The 24982-nt window shown below is 48.6% G+C and overlaps 1 protein-coding gene across 1 annotated transcript; it reads right to left on the bottom strand.

Annotated features, from left to right (window-relative positions):
• Positions 1-679: 679 nt before the first annotated feature.
• PM20D1 (peptidase M20 domain containing 1) lies at positions 680-23336 on the bottom strand. Its single transcript, XM_084784923.1, has 13 exons — positions 23127-23336; positions 21871-21957; positions 19780-20012; positions 19101-19187; positions 18509-18642; positions 18062-18181; positions 16375-16450; positions 15667-15728; positions 15349-15427; positions 13220-13291; positions 6945-7113; positions 5234-5333; positions 680-2867 (listed from the first exon to the last, which is right to left on the bottom strand). The coding sequence occupies exons 1-13, from the start codon at positions 23293-23295 to the stop codon at positions 2744-2746; spliced, it is 1512 nt and encodes a 503-aa protein (XP_084641049.1). The 5' UTR covers positions 23296-23336; the 3' UTR covers positions 680-2743.
• Between the last annotated feature and the right edge of the window lie 1646 nt (positions 23337-24982).

Here is a 24982-nt window from a genome sequence, read left to right on the forward strand (position 1 = left end):
GTGATCACTAGAGGTGTGATTGTCCTTAGAGAAGGGAACAGAGCTGAACCTGGAGAGCAGGGGAAGGGCAGTAAGAAGGACTGGGAGACACAGCGAGAGGTGTGGCTAGGGAGGGGTCAGCCAGCGGGACAGAGCTAGAGCAAGGAGCTAATTCCAGATGGAGAGGCATCTTTGTTCCCTGCATTTCCCTGGGTAGGTCACAAAGAATAAGCCAAACCCCTCTTGGGGGAGGAAGAACTTGGTGATCAGAACCTCCTTTTAGTTCTAGAACTGTCCCTTAAGCATCCCATCACCTTGGGCTTCTGGGAGAACTGCTAGTACAGACTTCGAATTCAGAGAGACCCTGTGTTTAATACCTGCATGGCCTTGGACAACCTTGGAACTTTTAAGCCTGGGACTTCATTTTTAAAGTGGAACAATACAGCCAGGTGTGGTGGCGCACGCCTTTAACCCCAGCACTCAGGAGGCAGAGGCAGGTGGATCGCTGTGAGTTTGAGGCCAGCTTGGTCTACAAAGTGAGCCTAGGACAGCCAAGGCTACACAGAGAAACCCTGTCTTGAAAAACCAAAAACCAAACCAAACCAAACCAAGCCAAACCAAAAAATAAAGTGGAACAATGGATATTCGAGTTGTCTTACTTTGTTTTCTGTTTCCAAGAACACAATACCACAAGCTGGGCTGAGTTATAAAGGAAGGAGGTTTATTTTGGCCCACAGCTCTGGAGTTTTACAATCATGTGGGGAGCACCGGTTTGTCAGGACTTCACATGGCAAGACACGGGGAACGCACATACGAGCTTGTCTGCCTCTGCTCCCCCCCACCCCATCTCTTTCTCTCTTTTAGTGGGGTACTGTGTGATATTTTGATACATGTCTTCTCGGCGCAACGTCCAAATAAGATTAAATGTGTCTATCTTCTCAGATTCCTCTTAGAAAGCCATCAGTCAGCCAAGGCTCGGGGGCTCAGCCCTGATAGCTAATCCTAATAGCCCTACAAAGGCAGGCCACAGCCAGTTATGTCTCTCCTCTCTGAATACTTTCCTCATAGGATTAAATGTACAACGTACAAATGTGGGGTATGCACTCACACCACGGTAGCTGGTTATTAGTAAGAGGTCAGAGGCCGAGTAGGTGATTGAGGACCGGAGAGCAATGGGGAGTTTGGGAGCCAGGTAACGTGGGTTTGCACAACTGTTCCCAGCTGGATGCGTGGCCCACTCAGGGTGGAGCCCATCTCTGTAGGAAGGAGTAACAGTAGTATGCGTGGTCACGGGGCTGAGATAAGGTGTGTGAGCCGGCTTTGTAGGGCTCTGCACAGAAGCGAAGGGTCAGCTTTGTTTTTTAGCTTGCCCTCCTCCAACAAAGGCTGAATAGGCACCGAATTAGCCAAAAAGGGAGAGTGAGGGAAGGAATGTGAATCTCAGCAGGAGAAGTAAGAAAGCCTGAATAATTCCCACACTGTTTCTAATAGTGACAATTAAGCCAGAGCCGCAAGGAACATTTCATGTCACCAGTCACCAGAGGAAGGTAAAAATTCGGGAGTGAGGGAGAATTGGGGGTGGGGGTTGAGGAGGGGGCAAGGAAACCCAGTGCTATCAAACCCCTGGGGGACACAGAAAACACGGAGACGCTAGCCTGGAGAGAGGAAAGGAGGGAGTCTTCCAAGTCCCATTTCTGTGTCTCCCCTTGTGACCTGGACTCCCTTGTGATCTGCAAAGGCAAAGGTCCTGGCTCTTAGTCAAGAAATGCTGCTTTCCAATGCCCCCCCCCTAAAATTGGCAGCTACGGGGCAAATTCAAGTATGCCTAGGGTTGGAGTCCAGAGAGGACAGGAGCTCTGCCATCCTCCAATGGAGGCTACCACCCCTTGCTTCTCTTGCCCAGGGAGGAAATCCTCTAGCCACCCCCTTCCTTGCCCTCCACCTCCCCTTGGTCATTCTGAAAGGGGATCTGATGCCACGGGCCAAGGCTTTGCTGGTTCTGGGCTCCACCTGGAAGCTGGACCTTGAGTGTCGCTCTCGTGGGAGCTCAGCCCATAGGCTGTGCCAGGGAAATGCTTCCTCAGATTAGTGCCTCCTGGGGTGGGACAGCAATAGCAGGTGGCAGGAACAGGGGGGTGGGAGTGGGGGAACAAAGTCCCAGGAGCCCAAGGTCAGCAGCTTGCTTTTTTTAGGCCACAGAACTCTGGGACGGAGAGTTCTGGGGTTCTCTCAAAGTATCCACCTCACTTGTCAGAGACCAGCTAATGCCACACACACCCCATTATTTGAGTGTGCTTCTCAGTTTGACCGAGTCTTACTCCGGATGTGGAAAGAACCGGAGTGTGGAGGAAGAAAGCAGAGGCAGGAAAGGAGAGGCCAAGGGGCAACTCCCAAGTCCAACAAGAGAGAAGATGGCAGGAGAAAGGGAATTCTAGACGCCGGTCCAGCTCAAGGCCCTGCTTGAGGTTTTTCCAAAGTCAGGCTGGGGAAGGGGAATAGTTAAATAAACAGCACAAATCAGGCCAGCAGGCAGGCCAGACCAGAAGGCAGGAGATGCTGGGGAAGAGAGCAGCCGTCCAGAGGATGACAGGTCAGCGTCTGCTCATCTTCCCATCTTCCTGGTGAGCGGAGGAGGGGAGCCAGGCTGGTGAGCTCTGCATTACAAGATGGTCCCCACGAAACCTTTCATTGGCACCAGCTTTCTCTCCCCTTAGGTTAGTCCCGGCCTAGGGCTGGGAGCCCCTCACCCAGCTGGATCCTTGCCTCACAGTTCATGCAGATGAGGCGCTGGCTCTGTGTAGGTGTCAGCGTTTTGTATCAACTCAAAGATGAACTTCACCTGGTTCTGGTAGTTCTGAACTGAAATTCTCTCATTGACTCCATGGATGCTGAGGGAAGGAGCATTCAGGGGGAGGAGATAAAAGGTCAGAGGTCATAGAACAAAACACCCTTCCTGCCTCCCCCATCCTCTGATATGACTGATCCCTGGTCCTCCGTGGGGGCAAGGTGAGAAAAGTCATTTGTCCGATTATGTGTGACAGAGCGGTTGTTTCTCAAGGACCTGTGGTCATGTACAAGGACAGTGGGGGAGACTAATGACTAACCTCGTGGGGGTGTGTCCACTCTTCTGTTCTGAGGTCTATTTCTCCTATTTCTCCTTGACGAGAATTATCATCCTTTTTTTTTTCCTTTCTTTCTTTTTTAGAATAGAGGCCCGGCTAGAGTTTTCTCTAAGGCTGTGCTCATTATGGATACGGGAGGCAGGAAGACCACCACTCAGGGCACCTCTCCAGTCTGTCAGATCTCACACTCACCCACAAAGTGCAAAGATGATAGGAAACTGAGGGATCACTTACCCTCGATTTAAACAACTCCCCCCAAATCATGAATGCTATGCTTTTTGTTTGTTTGTTTGTATTTTGAGACTTAAGTGGTCCTGGTTGTTCAGGAGCTTGTTGTGTAGACCAGGCTGGCCCTCCTGCCTCTGCCTTCCTGCACTGGGATTACAGGATTAGGCCACCATGCCTTGCTTAATGAATGCTATTCCTAAGATCACATTCAAATGCTTCCCTTCTGTTTCTGGTGGCTTGTGGTGTGGTGAGGAAGTCAGGTCCGAAGGGATACACTGCAGAAGGCTAAATAATCTCTGTGAATTCCAAAAGTCAAAATTTGCTGACGACACCACAAAACAGTCACACGTGACAGTTAAAATTGGTGCTCACATTTTGGATTGCCATAGTATTTCTTCCGAGAAGGCAGGGCACAGGGCCACCTTTGAACTCACGGATGCTTGCTTATCAAAGACTGTTGGAGGGTTTCCTTATTTTTTTTCGAAATGACTTATTTATTTTTATTTTACATGCATTGGTGTTTTGCTTACATATATGTATACATGAGGGTGTCGGATCCTCTGGAACTGGAGTCACAGACTCCAGCTGTGAGCTGCCATGTGGGTGCTGGAAATTGAACCAGGATCCTCTGGAAGAGCAGTCAGTGCTCCTAACCACTGAACCATCTCTCTAGCCCTGGGTCTCCTTATTTTATAGATGGATATAGCGAGGTCCAGGGGTGAGCATTCTCCGAAAGTGTCCCTTCCTTCCTTCCTTCCTTCCTTCCTTCCTTCCTTCCTTCCTTCCTTCCTCCCTCCCTCCCTCCCTCTCTCCCTTCCTAAACAAAGTTTTGCTTCATAGCTCAGGCTGGATTTAAATTTGGCAATCCATGGTGCTGGAGAGATGGCTCAGCAGTAAGAGCTCTGTCTGCTCTTCCAGAGGACCTGGGTTTGAAGCCTGATATCTCCCAACCATCTGTTCTGTGGTGCCCTCTTCTGGCCTCCAAAGACAATGCATGCAAACAGTGTACAGATACACATGTAAGCAAAACACTCATACATAAAATAAGAGTAAATTAATCTTAGCCAGGTGAGGTGGCACATGCCTGTAATCCTAGCACTTGGGGAGGCAGAGGCAGATGGGTCTCTGAGTTTAACACACACACACACACACACACACACACACACACATTTGTGTATGTGTTCTTTTTTTTAATGGCTATCCTCTCTCTCTCTCTCTCTCTCTCTCTCTCTCTCTCTCTCTCTCTCTGTCCCCACCCCCACTCCACCCCCCTCTCTCTTCTGAGACAGGGTTTCTCTTGTAGCCTTGGCTGTCCTGGACTTGCTTTGTAGACTAGGCTGGCCTTGAACTCATACAGATCTGACTGTTCTGTCTCTTGAGTGCTGGGATTAAAGGTTTGTCTTGTTCTCTTAAGTGCTAGTTATAGGCCACTACATCCAGTTTTACTCAAGGATTTTATTTTCAATTAATTTTTCACCAGTCACCTGAATTTCTCCATCTTTTAAAAGGGGAGTGTGTGGCTGGGCGTGGTGGTGCACAACTTTAATCCCAGCACTTGGGAGGTAAAGGCAGGTGGATCTCTGTTAGTTCGAGGCCAGCCTGGTCTACAAAGTGAATCCAGGACAGCCAAAGCTACACAGAGAAACCCTGTCTCAAAAAAAACAAAAAAACAAAAAAACCAAAAACAAACAACAAAACAAATAATAAAATAAGATAATAATAATAAAAGGGGAGTGTGCATAGGGGTTAACCCACAACCTGGAGAAATGGTGAGAATCTGGTTTCTATAATCACTCTAATTTGTCAAAATCTGCCTTTCTTCTGTTCTGTAAGTCATCAGAATGCGTAAGGTCAGCTCAGCTCTATTTCCTCTCTGCTTCTCTGATTAACCCTGGTCCACATACCTACGGAAGTCCTGAGGCTGCAGAAAAAGGGGGTTGAACAGGTAGATGCCATTGGTGAGGTTGGCATAGTATCGGCTGTCTGTATTGGCAATGCAAATACCTAGAAAGGAAGAGAAGAGAAAATGGGCTTTATGTGGGCAGCCCAGACAGTGATGCTGGGGACACTGGGCAACTGGCTGAGTACCAGTTAGGCCCTTGGGCCACTGTAGAGTGATGCCTGGGACTTCTTAAGAGCATCTGCCTAGGGCTTTTTGCTTTTGTTTTGTATTTTGAGACAGGGTTTCTCTGTGTAGCCCTGACTCCCCCAGAACCTGCTCTGTAGGCCAGGGATAGATTCTCCTGCCTCTGCTTCCTGAGCGCTGGGAACACCAACGGCCAGCACCTAGGATATTCTTTTTATTGACTAAGGTGCCCCTTTTTAAGACCTTACAAAGTCTTTAACCAGAAACACGGACTCCCCTGGGAGCACTGGTGACATAGCCCTGAGTGGTCCAAAGCTAAGCTGTTCTCATCCCATGATGACCGGGGAGGCCAGGTCTTTCATTTTCTCCCCACAGTCAAGGCCATCTGCCATTTGAGAAATCAAGACTCAAGAGAGATCCCTTGGCCTTTACTCCATGTCACTCAGGACAGAAGTAGACAGACAGAAGAGAGAAGTAGTCTCTCTCTTCATGGGGCAGAATGTTCCGCTGGTCTCATCTTCTGAGGGCCATGTCACCCAGCTGGGCTGGGCTCTGCCGTGGACAGGCATGACCTTTGGGAAAAGGTATCCCCAGAATCGATGCTAGTGCGGTGCAGTGACGGTGCTTTGCGTTTTGTTCTATTTTCCTCCTCTGATTTCAACTGGGTACCTGGGTCTGATTCTGTGTTTTGTGGATTTCTTCCAGATGATTCTCTCCACCTCAGTTGCAGCCTGATCCTACTAATGGGATTACAGCCAGTGGCTTGGAAGGAGTGGAGAGAGCCCCTGAGGTTGACAGAGGGGGATATGGGTTGTGAGAGCCAGGGTTCCGAGATGTTCACAGAAAGCCACGAGTAAACCTACATAGAAGGGCCTGGGCGCAGGCTTTCCACGTTAGCGCATGCCCGCACCTCGAGGTCAGCGATTCGGAAATCGCTCAGGCATCGCTGTGTCAAAAATCCTCTGGGAGTTACCTTTCAAAAAGGCAGATTTTAGCTGGAACATGAGTGGGTCCGGGTGGTCTAAATTCTATGGCGCTCCCTAGGGGAGCCACCGCCAGATTTGCATGTTCACTGGGAGACAAGGAGACCGCAAAGGGATCGGCAGGCGCTAGACTGCAGGGCTGACATGAATGTCACGGGCTCGGAGGCTCTTCTGCGCTGACACTGAGCCCTGCTGCTGAGCTGTTCGTTATTCTGGGGGTGGTGGTGAGGTAACTCTCCCAGGAGAGGTACCTTCTAAGCCAATCCCCCCACCTCTATCTCAGAGGGCCATAGGTCACTGCTGCCCTAGGTTAAGTGAGGACCCACACTCGACTGACCTAATTTATTGTTTTTGTTCCTTTCCTGTTTGCTTTCTTGCTTCCGCCCCAAGGGGGAAAAATACAGTTCCAGAGACAGAAAAGTAGCCAGCTGTTTCCAGGATGAATGGCTAGGTTGGGGGCAGGGAGAGGAGCATCAGATAAGAAGCAGCCCCCCCCCCCCCCCCCGACCCCCACCCCCGCCCAGCCACAGCTCATGAAGTCATTACCGGGGACAACAATATTGACTTCCGGGAAGACAGACTGTATGGTCTGTTGAAGCAGCTGGTAGCCAAAGGCCTGGGCATCAGAGGGGCTGATGGGTAGGGGCTCAGCAGATCTCAACACACGCAGCTCGATTCGGTCATCAGCCATGATGCTCTTGACATGTTCTAAGACCTTCAAGAGTAGAAACAAAGAGGATTAGAGTTCGCACTGATCTGCTGTCAACGCACCAAATTCGGATCCTTTGCTTCAGCCAGGTAGCGCTCTGGAGTTTAGAGAGAAGGCTGTTTGTTTTTGCAGCGGGACCCCAGCTTTTACTGCCTGGCTGTGGGTGATGTAAGAGCTGGCACTTCCTCGAAAGCAAGGCAGAAAATTCAGCTAAGGGGTTGGGAGGATTGTCTTACAGCTATGAGTCAGATGGGAAATTGGATAATCTGGAAATTGTTTCCTCCTTTGGGCTGTGAGCCATGGGCTTAGGTAAAGCATAGGAGACGGTAGGATGGGGAACTCAGCCATCACAAGGGGTTGGTCCTGCTCCAACCTGAGAGTCTTGGAGAGGTCACTATGAGGCTGCACCACATAGTTTCCATCTTCCTGTCTTGAGCTGCTGTCTATTTGTAATCAAAGACACTAAGCCAGAAAGGTGAGCTCAATGTACACACGAAATCAGGAGTGTGATGCTGCAGCCGAAGTTTTCCCTTTCGCCTCTTTTTCTTACGAAGGACCATGAGGAAACTCCCAGAAAATTGAGCCTGAGGTGACTAGGGGGAAATCCAGTGAAGGCCCTGGTCGCGGGAAGGGTGCAGACCAGACCCTGAGGCTCAGGTCACATGAGGGAATGGACCAGGAGGCCTACGGTGGCCCCACATGCAGTCAGCCACACCAGGAAAAGCTCAATGCCAACCATGTGATGGTCAGTGGTGAGTCTGAAGTTGCTTCTGTCCTTTAAAGGGCTGGCAATCACCCAATGGGGCATGATTTGCAGTATTCATTCTAGGCCAGTGGCCCCCTAGAAGCTGCATCAAGAGAGAGCAGTGGAGGCTCCCACTTCTAGCTCAGAACCCTCATAAGAATCAAAGCAAATGCCCTTCAGGGGGTGGGTGAGGGTCATAAGAATTCAGTTTCACCCCAACACTAGCATTCCCAATACTCTGAGTCAATACTGAATTCACCGTGGATATGGCTCAATGGCAGACTGCCTAGCATGCACAAGGGCGTGTTCAAACCCTAGTACCATATATCTATATATCTATATGTGGATATATACATATATAGTACCATAACACACACACACACACACACACTCTCTCTCTCTCTCTCTGTCTCTCTGTCTCTGTCTCTCTCTCTTTCTCTGTCTCTCTCTGTCTTTCTCTCTTCACACGTTCCCCTGCCCACACAGGAAAAGGATCTGAAGTTATCTTCTATGCGGTAGATAGGGGCTGTGCCTGTCTTTCTTGCTTCAGGTTACTTCTGCATCTAGAAACTATTATGCATCTGTCTAGAAGAAGATAGGAGCACTGGGGCCCTTTAGTAAGAGCGGGATTCAAAGGCAGGGACTGTGTCAGCTTCATTCCTTTATCTATAGTATTGAGCAAGTAAAAAAGTAGTAAGTGTTGGGTACTTAAGCTATAAAAGACAAAACCCAGCAAAACCCAACAAGAACCAACTTAGCGAGGCATTGTCTCACTGAGTGCCTCGCCCCTTGTACACAGTTAGGAGTGCTGGGCTGACTGTACCCTGAAACAACCCAGAGAGGAACTGGGGATCAGAAAAGCATTTATCTTAGGTGCATACTCTGCTGTTAGGAATTTTGGATATGGTACTGGTAGAGAAGAGGCAAAAGATATTCCCAGAGCGGAGAAGAATGGGTTAAAAAAAACAAAACAAAACATAACCAGACATAGCCAGGCGTGGTGGTACATACCTGTAATCCCAGCACTTGGGAGGCAGAGGCAGGCGAATCTCTGTGAGTTCAAGGCCAGCCTGATCTACAAAGCGAGTCCAGGACAGCCAGGACTACAAGAGAAACCCTGTCTCGAAAAACCAAACCAAGCAAAATAAAACAAAAAACGAGGCATGACAAACATGTACTTTGGATAATTACAGCGGGGTGACTTTGGGCAAGCTCTGAGACTCTCCATGCCTTTGCTTGCTCATCTGTTACCAGGAGCTGAGATTCTTCTCCGTGTGTGTGACGTGTCCAATACCACATTCTACTCAGTGCAGTATGTACAGTATGGAAGAGGGGGAACAGGGTTAGGTGTTACAGGAAGATATGCCTCCAATTCACCATAAGGAAGATTTTCACAATCAGGTTGCTAAAAACAACAACAACAACAACAACAACAACAACAACAAAACCCAAAAAAACCAACCAACCAACCAACCAACCAAAAAAACCCAAGACGGTATAAATTGAGTGACAGCCTGTCATGGGTTTTCCAGTATATATATCTGGATGGATGCTGAACTTACAACCATAAAGACCTGACCAGAGTTTGAACAGCCAATGTTCTTCCCTTCAACAAACATAACATTCATGTGAAAGGAAGATATCTCCACACATGAAAGAGGGCAGCCCAGGTTGTGGGACGGAGCCAGGGGGAATGCAGACAGAGAAGTAAAGGCTCTATAGCAACGGTCTCTCTCCCCATTGATAGGCCCTCCTCCTTCTAGTGCCATTAGTGTGCCTCTAATTATTGCTGGAGGGATCATGTCTCTTTATTACAAACAGACAAACAATTACTATAGCCCAGAGTGGCCTCTCACTCACTATCTTGTATTGATCTGAGGGCAGGGATCAAGGCTTGTCCTGCCTGGGTATGGCTGAGCACACCTTTAATTTCAGCAGAGGACAGAGGATCTGTGATTCCAAGGCCAGACTGATCCACAGTGAGTTCTAGGCTAGTGTGGACTACATAGTGAGACCCTATCTTTAAAAAAAAAAAAGGTGGGGGGGAGGCACTGCCATTACATTTAACTCCACTTGTGTCCCACTGCCACTCCACAATCACTGTGTGACACTGTGTTACCTTACTAGTTGTTCCTTCATTTGATCACTTGCTTGCTGCTGTCCCCTCTCACTGGACCACAGGTACCATTAGCATGGGAATCATGTCTTTCTTGTTCGCCACTATCCCAAGTGCTTAGAAGACTGTCTAGCTGGGTCCAGGGGTGCAGGCCTGTACTTCTAGCTACTTTGGAGGCTGAGGTAGGAGGATGAAAAGTTCAAGGCCAGTCTGGGCAACTTAACAAGGCCATGGTTCAAAATAACAAAGTGGGAGATCATGGGGAGGGACTGGAGACAGAGCAGGAGAGCCCCTGCCCAGCCTGTGTGTGACCCTAGCCACCTACCTCTAGACTGTGGGCAGGAGTGGGTACAGCTGGGAGAGAACTGTGGCACCCACTGGTGTTCCTACTGGATCCAGCATAAAGCTCGGAGCATGTGGTCCCTGGATAAGAGAGAGGAGTGACCGGGATAAATGGGTCCTCTGGGCTTTCTAAAGGGTGGAGACTTTCCATCCCTCACTGGGGCAGGTGTTCCAGGATGATTCCAGGGGATTCCAGAGACATCATCACATAGGCCAGGAGGGAAGGCCTCTGTGGTTAGGTGGGGAAAGTGCCAGGCCTGGGGAGATGAAAGCCGTAGTAGGGGGAAACAGCTTTTGGAAAAGGATGGAAGTGGAATGGGCTGGGGGGAAAAACTGGTGGAAAGCTCGTGATTTCCTGATCCTATGAGCCTCCAGGGAGAGGACAAGGTTGGCACCTGATGAAAAGCAGCTGAATTGGGCTGGAGAGGGCTGTTCAGCAGTTAAGAGCGCTGGCTGCTCTTCCAGAGGTCCTGAGTTCAGTTCCCAGCAACCACATACCTGGTGGCTCACAACCATCTGTAATAGGATCTGATACCCTTTTCTGGTGTGCATGAAGACGATGTACTCATACACATAAAATAAATAAGTTAAAAAGCTATTAAGAAAAGGATAAGAAAGAAAAGCAGCTGAATCCAGTGTTCACACTGACCTCAGTGTCCTTCCCAAACCTGGGCAGGCTGTTAACCCTCTCCTTTCCCTCCATTTCATTTTTTTTGGGACAGGATTTCTTTGTGTAGCCCTGCCTGTCCTGGACTTACTTGTAGACCAGGCTGGCCTCGAACTCACTGAGATGCGCCTTCATCTGCCTCCCGAGTGCTGGGATGACAGATGTGCACCAGCAGGCCTGGCTCTGTTAACCCACTCCTGAGTCTACGATGAGTGCATCTTCCTGCCTGAACAAGGACCCATGGGAAGAACTCTTGAAAACCAACAGGTAGAAATCTGGGTGTGTCTGACCCTTGAAGATACGGACCGAGGTCCCTACTGTATTCTAGGATGTACTATCCAATTGCCAGTTGTTGGGTGGCTCTCTTGGTGTTTTCTTTTTGTGGTTGTTATTGTCATTTTGAGTGTGTCCATGTGTGTGTGTGTGTGTGTGTGTGTGTGTGTGTGCGCGTGCGCGCACGTGTATGTATGTGCATGTGTGTGCATGTATAATATACAGATCAGAGTTTGATGTTAAGTGTCTCTATATTTGCTCTCTGCCTTGATTTTCATTTTATTTTTGAGACAAGGTCTCGCTATGTAGCCTTGTCTTGTTTGGTAGTTTGAATAGGAATGGCCCTCATAGGCGCATATATTTGAATGCTTGGTCATCAGGGAGTGTGTACTAGTCAGAAGGATTAGAAGGTGTGGCCTTGTTGGAGGAAGTGTGTCATTGGGGATGAGCTTTGAGGTTCTAGAAGCCCAGTGTCTCTCTCTTCCTGGTGCCTGAGAATCCGGATGTAGAAGTCTCAGCTCCTTCTCCAGCACCGTGTCTGCCTAGATGCTGCCATGCTTCCTGCCCTGATGACAATGGTCTAAACCTCTGAAACTGTAAGCCAGCGCCAATGCAATGCTGTGATTATTAGAGTTGCTGTGGTCATGGTGTCTCTTCTCAGCAACAGAACAGTGATTAAGTTCCATTTGGCTTGGAACTTGCTATATAGCCTAGGCTAGCCCAGAACTCAGAGTTTTACCTACCTCTGTCTCCTGAGCACTTGGGTTAAATATATGCACCATCACATCCTGGTCCACCTTAATTTTTTTTTTTTTTAGGACAGAATCTGAACTGAGAGCTCACAATTCAGCTAGAATGGGCACCAGCAAGCACCAAGGATCCTCCTGTCTCAGCTCCCCAAGGGCTGGGTGACAGAGGCGCACTGCTTGTCTGGCCTCTCTGTGGGGCTGGGAATCCAAACTGAGGTCACCATGTTTACATGGCAAGCACTTTACCACTAAGCTATTTCCCTGGCTCCAGTCTTGTTTTTCATCGATCTGCTTGGTTTTATTGTGGTTGAGAATTTCATGAGTATTAAATTTACATCATCATACCCTCTAGCTCCTCCCATATCACCCCATTCTTCTAAAATTTCATGGCTTCTTAGTCCTTAATTATTATTATTTTAAACACACACACACACACACACACACACACACACACACACACACACACACACACACACATCCCAACCTGCTGAGTTCATGTAGTGTTGCTCATAGGTGCTGTTGTTATTTTTGAGGCACGGTCTCAAGCCCAGGCTGCTCTCAAACTCCACTCTCTCTCTCTCTCTTTTGCCTTAACACCTTATTCTTAGCAACACCTTATTCTTAGCAACATCTTAATGGTCCTTTAACACCCAGCTCAAATGTCTATTAATAAGAAAAGACTGTTGTGACCTCCGAGGTGGTTTTGCAGAGGTCGTGTTGGACCTGTTGGAGTCTGTCCACCCCTGATTATTTCAGCAGTAGGGAAGAGCTGCAGAATAAAAGCAGCTCCCAGAGGCTGGATTGTTGGGTGTGTACTCATAGGCTCGCTGCTTGAGTGCTCAGTTGCCCTGCACCTCAGTTTTCCATAGCCCAGTGAGGATGGTACATGCAGCTCCTACCTTACTGGGTGGGTGTGAGCGCTAATGAATGAGTACATCATTTGTTTACCTAAGGATGGTGCCAAGCACACAGCAAGTCCTCTCTAAAGATTTTCTTACTATCACTATCATTCATTCATTCATTCATTCATTCATTCATGTGTATTTGTTTCTCAGCCTTAGACTCCAAGTTTTCCCAAACAAGATGTCTCCTATCTATGTAGTTGGTACATAGGGAATTTTTGCTGCAACAGCAACAACAACAACAACATAAACAAACCTCAGATATTGAGGATCCTGCTTCTTGATGCTGGACCCACTCGTTGGAACATAAGTACATACCTCATGTACTGTCTGCGAAGGGTGAATTCGGAAGTTGATTGTAGCCCGAGCCAATGGGGGTATGACATTCACCTAGACAGAGAACCACAAACCTGGCCTGAACCCTCCTCACATCTTCCAGAGCTGGCCTCTACCCAGGAAACACCAAGTCCCACCGGGAGGGGCAGAAGCAGCTGCTCTGGCTTAAGGAGCCAGAGCTTAATCTGGTTTGCCCTTGTCCTAAAAGCTGTTACAGTCACTTTTAGGCTCTCCGCTTTAGGTGAGGTCTTTCTGCTTCTTGGTCCTGGAGGGGTCGCAGAGCAGTTCAGAGCAGGACTGTGCTCCCTGCCAACTGCCCAGACAACCAACCCTGTTCTGGGCCATCGGGAGCCTTCTGTGTGCATGTTCCCGGGACACCCTGGCCATCTGTTAACAGTAGTGTACCTGTGGTGGAATGCCCAGGGTCCTAAGGCTCTCCACCATAGTACGCCGTCTTTAATCCCTGAAGGGACAATAGTGGTGGTGGTTTTGCATGTCTGGCTATAAAATCTGCTTTTTTTTTCTTTTCTTTTCTTTCTTTCTTTCTTTCTTTCTTTTTTTTTTTTGTCTGAACCTATGACTAGTTGGAGAAGATGGGATACACAGAGAGAGAGAGAGATTTCCTTTTTCTTTCTTTGAACTGGTAAGATGCCAAAACGCACAGATACAGAAGTATGCTGGGCATATTACAAACCGGCAGCGCGACTTTTGAATACCTGCCACCTCACTGCACCTCTGCTTTCCCAGCTGTCAGTTAGGGCAATGCTACTTGCGTAGTTCTAGAAGAATCAAATGGAAGTACCCTGCAGGTCACACACAAGAGCACAGGATTGACATACTGGTTACCAATCAATAGCTAGAGACATGTGACTATTCTGAATGGCAGTTAGGAAGACAGTCTGGGCTGGGTCAGGTTTGTCACGCCAGAAGTAAATTTGGAGGTATCGCCGCTCACTCATATCAAACCTGGGACCTGGTGAGGTGTCGCACTCAGGAACCAGAGGCCAGGAGATATCTATGGATTTGAGGCCAACCTGGTCTACATAGTAAATTGTAGGCCTTCAAGGCCCTACTCTAAAACACTGTATGCAAAACAGAGGAGAATAAAACGCCAAACCCAGAGCCAACTTGGGTTCTAGATTAGTTCAGTTTCCCCAGATCATATTATACTTCAGGAAAATGATGTCGGCCCCCGAAGTTGTGCTGGTTGCAACGATGGTTATGGGCGGGTCTAATTTTCCTCAAAGCCTAATGCCTCCACTAGGCTTGGCTTGACCCTTTAACAAGAGACACGCCTTAGACAGTGCAACGGCAAGTGGGCCAACTTACTGTAAACTTAATGCTTTCTCTCTCTCTCTCTCTCTCTCTCTCTCTCTCTCTCTCTCTCTCTCTTTTTGAGACAGGGTTTACAACAATCCACCTGCCTCTGCCTTTAATGCTTTCTTTATGGAATCAAAGTATATCAAATTATTGATTCATGTTTCTAGAAAATATGACTCATATGGAAATTATATTTACTGAGGCAGATTTTGGGATATCATAGATTTCATAAGTGGCAAGCGAGTATCTCTTGGAACTTATACCAGGGGAAGGCACATTAATCACCCAGTAAATTGTTGGGCGAAAAATTTGGTGGATAGTTCTTTAAAAGCAAAGGCTTTCAAGAAAAGAGTCTACTTGGTTGGCGCTCTTACTCAGCGGTAGAACAGGCACCAAGGAGAGGGCCATAGGCTTGGTCTCTGGCACTACCAGAAAACAAGCGAACAAGGACCTTTGATGGTGAAAAGACTTGAAAGTTTTAGTCTGTATGACCAAAGTGCTAGGAAAATATAAAACAAGCGGAGTTACACTCAGGGCATCGGCTAGGGAACCCAACTCCTCCATACTGCCCTGTCCACATGCATAGACAGATGCGACCAATACTCTTAATGGGCTGTAGATCTTTCCCGGAGCAGCTCTTGAGGCTTATCCAACTGATGACAGAAGGATGGCAGGGGACAACACTGGGCCCTCCTCTCATGCACTCGGTACCCACAGCAGGAAGAGGAAGCCCATGGTTAAGTTCAAGGGACGGAGGTGCAGGTGTAGCTGGAGGACCCAGGCGATGCTACCTTGATTCCCGCGTTGAACATGGTGAGGGCTGTCGTGGTTCTGACCAGTGCATTGGTCATATGATTCCTCTCCATTAGCCTAAAGCAAAAAGCCCAGGGTTAGACATCAGGAAGAGCTGTGCAAAGGAGAGAAAGGCAGGCTTGGAATTCCACTCTCTTTCCTCAAACCTGGAGATCTTTAAGGCCAAGAGAGACATCAGCCTTTCAGAAGTGTCTATGGCTGAGGGATGAACCAGTCAGGCCAGGTAAGCCAAGAAACGGGGCTGGGGAGCAGGTATTTGGGGTGGGAGATTTAGAGGAGTAAAAATAATATATTACCTGCTGACGATGGGACCGAACAGCCACAGGTTTCTCAGGACTATGTTGGCAGGGAAGGCGAACTGAAGAAGAAGGGACAAGGTTAGCAGGAGGAACGGGGTCAGCACCACAGGGCAGCTGCTGCTGAGGCTTGCATCTCTACCTCAGGGCTCTCAGCGATCAACAGTCCCCCATCCCTCCACCCAGCCCCCTTGCATGCAAGGCCAGCTGGCTCACATGGATGGGCTCATCTGACTTTATGAAACAATTGCTCAGCGGCCTCACGCATAAGTGGGAACTAGTTTTCTTTTTTTTTCTTTTCTTTGTTTGTTTGTTGTTTATTATGTATACAATGTTCCGCCTGCATGTGTTCTGCAGGCCAGAAGAGGGCACCAGATCTCATTACAGATGGTTGTGAGCCGTCACGTGGTTGCTGGGAACTGAACTCAGGACCTTTGGAAGAGCAGCCAAGTGCTCTTAACCTCTGAGCCATCTCTCCAGCCTGGGAACTAGTTTTCAAGAGGACCTGGCTATTTCAGGCTGTAGGACCTTAGCTAAGTCGCATCAGCTTCAGACAACAAAGCCCCTTCTTGGCTCAGCCCCTGGCTGGAACAGGCGAGAATGGGCAGAGAGCTCACTGACCCAGTGGCCCTTTCTTTACTCCTTCTCCCCCCACTTTCTGCTCCTCTCCCGTAGCCGGCCAGGAGCATGCCAATGTCCCTGCCACACCTCTTTCGCCAGGAGACTCAGTGTCTTCTTCAATGGTCCTCTTCCAAACATGTTCGGCATTGGCGTCTGCTCCAGTCTGGAAGAGCAACGGGGTTCTTCTCAAAACGAGGCCTTCTCCCAGACCAAGACCAGAATCCTGAAGCTAAGGGGGCCTGCCTGGCCGGTCGCCCACCTGCCTGCTACCAGCACCAACCTAAGCTGCAGACCCAGAGCACCAGAGCATCAGCAGGAGTGCTCCCTGCCCATCGCTGTATGTCAGGCCTTGGCCTGCGCTCGCTCTGCTCCTCTGTCACCTTGCATCCACTCCCATGGTGCTTCCCAAATCCTGTCAGGGCTATTGTACCAACTGGGGCTTCCTTAGGCCAGGGGCCATCTCTCTCTCTCTCTCTCTCTCTCTCTCTCTCTCTCTCTCTCTCTTTTACTGTATTCTCTGACACAAAGCCTTGATAAGTGGTTAAGTGGATAAGTGGATAAGTCGCTCAATATCTGACCTCTCTGCCTTAGTTAGTGTTACTGTTGCCGTGATGAAACACCGTGCCCAAACACAACTTGGGGGAGGAAAGGGTTAATCTGGCGCACACTTCCACATCACTGTCCATCACAGAAGGAAGTCAGGACAGGAACTCAAACAGGGCAGGAAGATGGAGGAAGGAACTTATGCAGGGGCCATGGACGGGTGCCATTTGCTGGCTTGCTCAGCCTGCTTTCTTACGGCACCCAGGACCACCAGCCCAGGGAAGGTATCACCCACAATGGGCTTGTCCCTCTCACAGTAGCCACTAATAAGAAAATGGCCTACAGGCTTTCGTACAGCCAGCTCTTATGGAGGGCATTTCTTCAAATGTGGCTTCCTCTTTTCCAATGACTCCATCTTGTGTCAAGTTGACAAAACTGGCCAGCACACGGTCTCTTTATTTTGCTAAGAGAATCTAGATGCAGGTAAGTGTTGCTCTTGTAAACCTTGGCCTTCACCCACAGTCAGTGCCCCTGATTTATTTTTGTTCTCCTGCCAGGGCAGCAGGAGAATTTAGACAGCTTTGCCAGCCCCTGCCAACTGCTTGGCTGGGCTCTGGCCTACCCAGCTCACTGCCCTGGCTTCTGTCTACTGGCTCCTGAATGCCCTCTAGTTGTACTGATTGATTTTTTTTTTAAAAAAGATTTATTTAGGGGCTGGAGAGATGGCTCAGTGGTTAAGAGCACTGCCTGGTCTTCCAAAGGACCCAAGTTCAATTCCCAGCACCTACATGACAACTCACAGCTGTCTGTGACTCCAAGATCTGACACCCTCACATATAAATTAAAATTAAATAAAATATTTTTTAAAAGATTTATTTATTATATAAATAATGTTCAGCCTGCATGTGTGCCTGTCTGCCAGAGGAGGGCACTAGCTCTCATTATAGATGGTTGTGAGCCACCATGTGGTTGCTGGGAATTGAACTCAGGACCTCTGGAAGAGCAGTCAGTGCTCTTAACCTCTGAGTCATCTCTCCAGCCCCTGATTGATCTTTTGATGCCATTTCTGTCCTGGGTTATTGGTGCCTCTGTCCCTCCTGTGCCTGTACCTCTGTTCCCCAGGCCAGCTTCAGGGCAGGTAGCACAGGCTAGCTTTTCAGCCTAGCAGAATGGGCAAGTGCCTGCTCTTCCACCCAAGGCAGTCCTGGGAGCGGGGCCAGCAGCTGCTTACCGGCTGATGGCGGCGGAGAGGATGCCGATGCTTGTCTCCTTTGGGGGAGCTGAGGAGTGGCCCGGAGTCATGTTTACTTGCAGCATGAGGTCAAGAGCACCCTTCTCTACGACTGAAATCCTGTGGGTCAGGAGCAGAGGTGAGTCTTCAGACAGCCTGTCTTCTCACTAAGTCATTCCATAGACTCACAGGCCCATCTGCATGATGGTCTGGTGGTCTGGGAGGCCAGCTTCAAGCTGTTTTGAAAACAAAAAACAGAAAACAAACAAACAAACAAAAACACCCAAACTAGAAGAAGGGCGAAAGGGGAAGCCCAGAACATGTTGAAAACGAGGGTGAGTGACGCAACAGAATATCTGGGTGTGGCTTACAGATGGCAGGCTGGGATGTTCCCAACTGGGGGAGCAACTCTTCAAAGGGTGGGAGGGGCCTACGTGATCCACTTACATGGCAACGGGCTTCTTGAGGTTCGGAATGAAATCTTCCAAAATAAAGCTCCCCTCGTCCACAAGGAAGGCCAGCTGAACACCCCTGGACTGCAGGAGTGCTGATATCTTCTGAGCCCCCTTTGTTCCATACACCTGCAGACAGAAAGCCCAAAGCCATAGCCCTTCTCAGCCAGGAGCAGGCATACAGAGACAGCCAATGTAGACTCACTCACTAGTCACTCCAGAACCTTCCTTCCTAGTCTTACTCTGTGGGTGGCAGGGCCTGAGATAATTCTGTCTCACAGAGCTGTCCAATGTCAGAGTCGCCCTGGGCCCGACTAATGTCAGAAATGAAGAAACTGGGACCTAAATAGCAAAACACTCATCCAGGGTTAAAGGTCGCAGCAGCATCACTGCAAATAAGACACTCACTTCTCTTTCTGTTGTACTTAGGTTTTCTGGTAGAATTGCCAGGCTTTCTGCTTGCCTCAGATATTACCAGGGAGCTTGATGCTGGCACACAGCAACAGCATGTCATGGAGCCCTGGGCCAGAGAAAGCACCCCACCTACGAAAGAGGTCCTGAGACAGATACTGGGTAAGGCGGCTTACCTCCTCATCATGGCCCAAAGCGATGAAGAAAGATCTTTTGGGAGTGTACTTTCTGATCAACAGGAGCTCCAAGGCCTGCAGGATGGCCTAAGATTCAGGAGAAGAGAAAAGCTCATTATCTAAGTAGGATGTCAGAGGTGTCCGCTGGGGATGGTGAACTCTGATAGGCTGGCTTTTTGTTTTTGTTTTTGTTTTTGTTTTTTGGTTTTTCGAGACAGAGTTTCTCTGTGTAGCCTTGGGTGTCCTGGACTCACTTTGTAGACCAGGCTGGCCTCAAACTCACAGCGATCCGCCTGCCTCTGCCTCCCGAGTGCTGGGGTTAAAAGCGTGTGCCACCATGCCTGGCTTAGGCTGGCTTTAAAGGGAACAAATCCAGGTGGTCCAGAGCTTTATAGAAAATCCTCACCACCCAAGAAAAGCATGCATTTCTCAGTGTCAGCTGAAAGGGTCCCCGTGCAGTGGACCTATTCCTATGTGGCTGAGAAATCCGTGCAGGAAAATGGAGTGAAAAAAAAAAAACAACAAAAAACAACAACAACAAAAAACTGATAGCTACCATTCAGGCCTCCCACAGCTAGTTCTTTCAACGTAACCCCCTTCCTCGTGAAAGCCAGCCAATTCTCCCATCCTGAATTAACCTTTGGGCCCTAATTTAGTTAGATAGCATAGCCATCCAGACCATCACAGAGTTTTTGTTGTCCAGCGTGCCCCGGCCATGGATGAAGCCGTCACGTTCCAGGCCTGAGAACGGGGGCACCTCCCATCCTTCTTCAGAGGCGGGAACCACATCAATGTGAGCCATCAGCATGTAGGGCTGCAAACTGGGGTCCGAGCCTCGCACAGTGAACAGGTGGCTGTACTCTTCCACGACCTCATGTCGGATGAGGCTGCTGCGGAACACTGTAGGGAAGGCTTGAGGCAAAGGGGAGACGAGCAGTGAGGAAGTTGAGGACGCTGTTTCCCTACTGTTTCTTGCTCTTAAGTCTTTTTCTTTTTGTATTTTTAAAATAGGAATGCTCCTTTACAGATATAAATTCTGATCTGTCTATTCAGGTCCTGAAATTCCTCTTCCATATACGTATGTGTATACATTAATATAGACTATACCTATACATTAATGTATATGTATATTACACATACATACATACATATAACATATACACACACAGACATTCCCTCCAGGATCAAACCCCTCCTATTTTTATATGCTATTTAAAACCTTACCATTAAATATGAGGGCTGGAGTAATGGCTCAGAGGTTAAGAATATTAGTTGGTTTTGTAGAGGATCCAGGTTCAGTTCCCAACACACACATGGAAGTCCCAAACCATCTGAAGGCCTCTTCTGGCCTCTGGGAAGACTATACATGCATAGCGCATAGCCATACATATAGGGAACACACACACACACACACACACACACACACACACACACACACAGAGTGCATAGCCAAACATATAGGCAAACACACACACACACACACACACACACACACACACACACACAGTGCATAGCCATACATATAGGGAAAACACACACACACACACACACACACTTTGGGTAATAGCTCAAGATCTGGCTCTTTCTAGCCTAATATGCTATCAGATGTTGACTCTGTTATAGACGAAGGTTGTGTTAAAATTTGAATGTTACGGTTCCTAATATCTAAATTACCAAGAGGCAAACATGATCACTGTATAAAAAACCTCTAAGATCTTTTTCTTTTTAGAGAACATCATGGACCTGTGCCTGAAATCCCAGAACTCAGGAAGCTGAGGGAGGAGGGCCTGGGTCAGAGTTAGTTGGGGACATACAGTAAGACCCTGTCTCAAAATCAAAACAGGTGAGTGCTTGCAGACAGACAGACAGACAGAGACATAGGCCAAGTGTCCCGGTTAGGGTTACGGTTGCTGTGATGAAACAACTGGAGAAGGAAGGGGTTATCTGGCTCACACTTCCACATTACTGTCTATCACCGAAGGAAGGCAGGACAGAAGCTCACACAGGGCCAGAACCCGGAGGCAGGAGCTGATGCAGAGGCCACGGCGGGGTGCCAGTTCCTGGCTTGCTCTCTCCAAAGCAGCTTGTTCAGCCTGCTTTCTTATAGAAGCCGGGCCCACCAGCCCAGGGATGGCACCACCCATGATGATCTGGGCCCTCCCCCACATCAACCACTAATTAAGATCCTCCTGCCTCATCCTTCTAAGTTCTGGGATTACAGGTGGAAGCCACTGTGTCTAGCTGTTTTGTTTTTGTTTTTTAAAACAAAAGAGGGAGAGGATGGTGAAGAGAGGTCAATGATGTTGGCCACCAAGACGCTTAGGAATGTGTGTTAGTGGCTACTGTAAATGGAGCCCACCAGGTGGAGGAGTGCCTGTATGTTGTGTGCAGGGCTGCAAGGTGACAGAGCTCTGGACATTTGCAAGAGTGAGAATCCCTTCTTTTACCTTTAATCATATAGCTTATTAATGGATACAAATTTAGCAAAAGGTTGGGGTGGGGGTGGGGCAGGGTGGGGGTGGGGCCAAACCCCAAGCCTACAGCTAGTTCTTAGTTTTTAGAAGGCTAATCTATAGTCCTCACTTTACCCCCCACTGTGTAACTTTTGGATTCTCCCTTTTATACATCCTATGTATACAGTAAAACGCAACCCCTGAGAATATGATTATTATCTTCCGTTAGTGACAAAAATCCACTTCCTTATCACCTTGTCAAGGACAAGGTCTCCAAGTATATGTCTGCCACCCTTTGCCCTCAGTTTGCACCTGACCTTGGCGGATGTATTCTCCGAACTCGGTGAGGGCTGTAGTGTTGAATTCCTCTGGGCTGAAAGACACTGTGGGAATCTGGATGGCGCCTGTAAGGATTCAGCAGTCAGAGACGGAGGGTTAGCGCTGAAAAAGGTTGCATGTTTCTAATTAAAAAAAAAAAAATCTGAAACCATAGTTGAATGTGGTAGAGAGCACCTGAAACCCCAGCACATTGGAGGAGCAGGAAATTGTCTCAAACAGAAATCCCAGCACTCGGGAGGCAGAGGCAGGCGGATCGCTGTGAGTTCGAGGCCAGCCTGGTCTACAAAGTGAGTCCAGGACAGCCAAGGCTACACAGAGAAACCCTGTCTCAAAAAACAAAACAAAACAAAACAAAAACCGTTTCAACATGACATTGAGAATTTGGATTTTAGAGCACGTAGGTTTTCCTGATGCACTGCATCTTGTTAAGAGTTCTACGCCATGCTGCCCTGAGGTGTCTTGGTAAGTTACTGTGTTCTGCGCAAAGGGACTATGCTACACAACCCATCCATCAGCTTGTAGAGGGCTATTTGTGCGATGCTCTGGGAAACTCTTCTCAGGCTTTTCACCCCACAACGCGCACAATCCATCGCCCACTAGGGGTCAGCAGTTGGTCCCTGTGTCGGCCTCCATGTGTTTGCGTAGGCAGTTTTTATTAATCCACTACTTAATGAATGGAAAAGAGGAGTTGAGCCTAGTGGTCACAACGCCATTTCATGAGCCTACACAAACGCTCCTCTCCAGAAAGGCACAGACCAGGGCCAGTGAATTGGAGGCCTTGGTAAGCCCTCATTTTAGGCGGGGGGCGGCGGCTAGTTACTTATTGCCCCAGGAGCAATTGATTCCACCACAGAACCAGCGAATCGTACTGACTCTAAAATGTTACTCAAAGCCCAGTCCCCTTGCCGGAGCCCTGGGGAAGATAATTTAAACAAAGCTCATCAGTTTTAAGACACCGCGGAGATTTAAAAGGTTAAAAGATTTAGAGGGTGAAAGTGCTACAAACACTTGTTGGAGGCAGGCAGGGGTAGGGTGGGTGCCGGCTATGCTGAGAAGGTGGAGCCTCCAGGCTAGGCAATGGAACCCCCGCACGAGTGGCGTGCTCGGTGTTCCGAACGTGGCGGGTGGAACTTTTAGCCTGAGCAGCCGAGCAGTCCTTCTGTAGATGGTGACAGTCACCGGCGGACTGGGGGCCGAGAGACCCACGTCTGAGCACAAGGGGGCGAAGGTTCACCTTTCAGCGCCTCTTTAATAGTGACGCGCTCCTCCTCGCTGAACTGGGAAGGGATCCGCGACGCCCCCCGAATTTCCCTGCTCCTAGGGCCAGTGGATTCGGAGACGGAGGTGAAAAAGAACAGGAGCACAGCTGCCTGGGCCGGCAAACCAACAACGCGCCCAGCCATGTCTCTCCGGAGGCGTCAGTCCTGCTGGAGTTTGGACCTAAAAGCCTAAGGTCTGACTCGCCGCTGACCAATCGTCGCTTGGCCTGGGTGGCAGCCAACCAATCAATGGAACGACCTGCTTCAGCCCCGCAAGGCCTTTGGGGGTGTGTAGTTTCCCATTGGAGTAGAGTGAGTCCGCAAACTGTGAAGTGGCACCGCTCTCTAGACCAAGGATCAGGGCAAGTCCACTCTTGCTTTGAGATACTGCGAATGAATTATTTGCCGTCTGAGAGCAAAATCGTTAAGTGTGTATGTAAGTCAGACCGCAATCTCTTTCTGAAGTCTTTGTTTAGATTTCGATTTTGACTCCTAGTCCCCAGGTTCTGTGGAGGAATTGGTGGGCTAACGGCTTTAATTTCATCGAAAATAGCAACAGAATGGCTGCTGATGGTGTTTTGAATACCAGCTCCAGAGACTTTGCTAATGTTTTGAACCTTTTTTTTTTTAAAGCATAACTGTACACAATAATGTGCAAAGAATGGAATCTGCCTGCGCATGGACAGGTGTCCTCCTTAAGGGTTAATCCAGTGCAACAGGTGCCTTCCCAAAGCTTTGAGATTTAAGCTTGTCTGCCCTGGGGTTTTCCTTTTACACTCTAGTAAACTGTCCCCAAGTTTCTGTTTGAGTATTTTCTTTGTTCTCAAGCTTCCATTTTTGATGGCTCTTAAGTTCTTTTTTCTTTTTTGGTTTTTCGAGACAGGGTTTCTCTGTGTAGCCTCGGCTGTCCTGGACTCGCTTTGTAGACCAGGCTGGCCTCAAACTCACAGCTATCCACCTGCCTCTGCCTCCCGGGAGTGCTGGGATTACCACACTTTCTTAATGACACCAAGAACCCCAAGAGGTGACTCGGATTTTCTAGGTATAACAGGGTGGCCCTGCTGGGACTCTGAAAATGTTCAGGTAACACCTCTTTCCTTCCTTTTAACTCTTTAATTGACTGAGAAAAGGAAACCCAGTCCTCCACCCCAGACAACATCAGACAGGTTTCATAAGGACACTTTATACATGGATATACATTTTTTGATTTTGGTTTTTTGGTTTTTCGAGACTGTTTCTCTGTGTAGTCTTGGCTGTCCTGAACTCACTTTGTAGAACAGGCTGGCCTTGAGCTCACAGAGATCCGCCTGCCTCTGCCTCCTGAGTGCTGGGATTAAAGGCGTGTGCCACCACACCTGGATCGATCGATCTATCTATCTATCTATCTATCTATAATTAAAAAAAATCAAATAATCAAATTTACTCCCAACATAGCCAGGTTCAGTGGTGCACTGTACTGCAGTATTCATGAAGTAGAGGTAGGTGAGTTTGATGCCAGCCTGGTTTACAAAGCCATTCCAGGACAGCCAAGGCTACACAGAGAAACCCTGTCTCTAAAAACAAACAAAAAACATCTACTACCAACACCCTCTCTCATCTCCCTCTCATACATATCGATCACCTGGTTGTCCCAAATTCTCTCTCTCTCTCTCTCTCTCTCTCTCTCTCTCTCTCTCTCTCTCTCGTGTGTGTGTGTGTGTGTGTGTGTGTGTGTGTGTGTGTGTGTGTGCCTGTATATGGAGTCCTGTGAGTTTAGTTAGGGCTACATCCAAACTCTGGCACGCATCTTGACATATTTCCTGCCTACATTTGATCACGCTCATCTGGTGCA

Source organism: Acomys minous (assembly GCF_964271855.1).
Source record: "Acomys minous genome assembly, chromosome: 1".
NCBI classification, from domain to species: Eukaryota; Metazoa; Chordata; class Mammalia; order Rodentia; family Muridae; genus Acomys; species Acomys minous.

Coding starts and splice junctions, on each gene's coding strand:
- PM20D1 (XM_084784923.1), bottom strand. CDS start 23,295: ATGGCTGGGCGCGTTGTTGGTTTGCCGGCCCAGGCAGCTGTGCTCCTG. Junction 16,451..18,061: donor CTCTCCGCCGCCATCAGCCG/GTAAGCAGCTGC, acceptor TTGCTCTTCCAG/ACTGGAGCAGACGCCAATGC. Junction 7,114..13,219: donor CTTCGCAGACAGTACATGAG/GTATGTACTTAT, acceptor CTACTCTTGAAG/GTCTTAGAACATGTCAAGAG.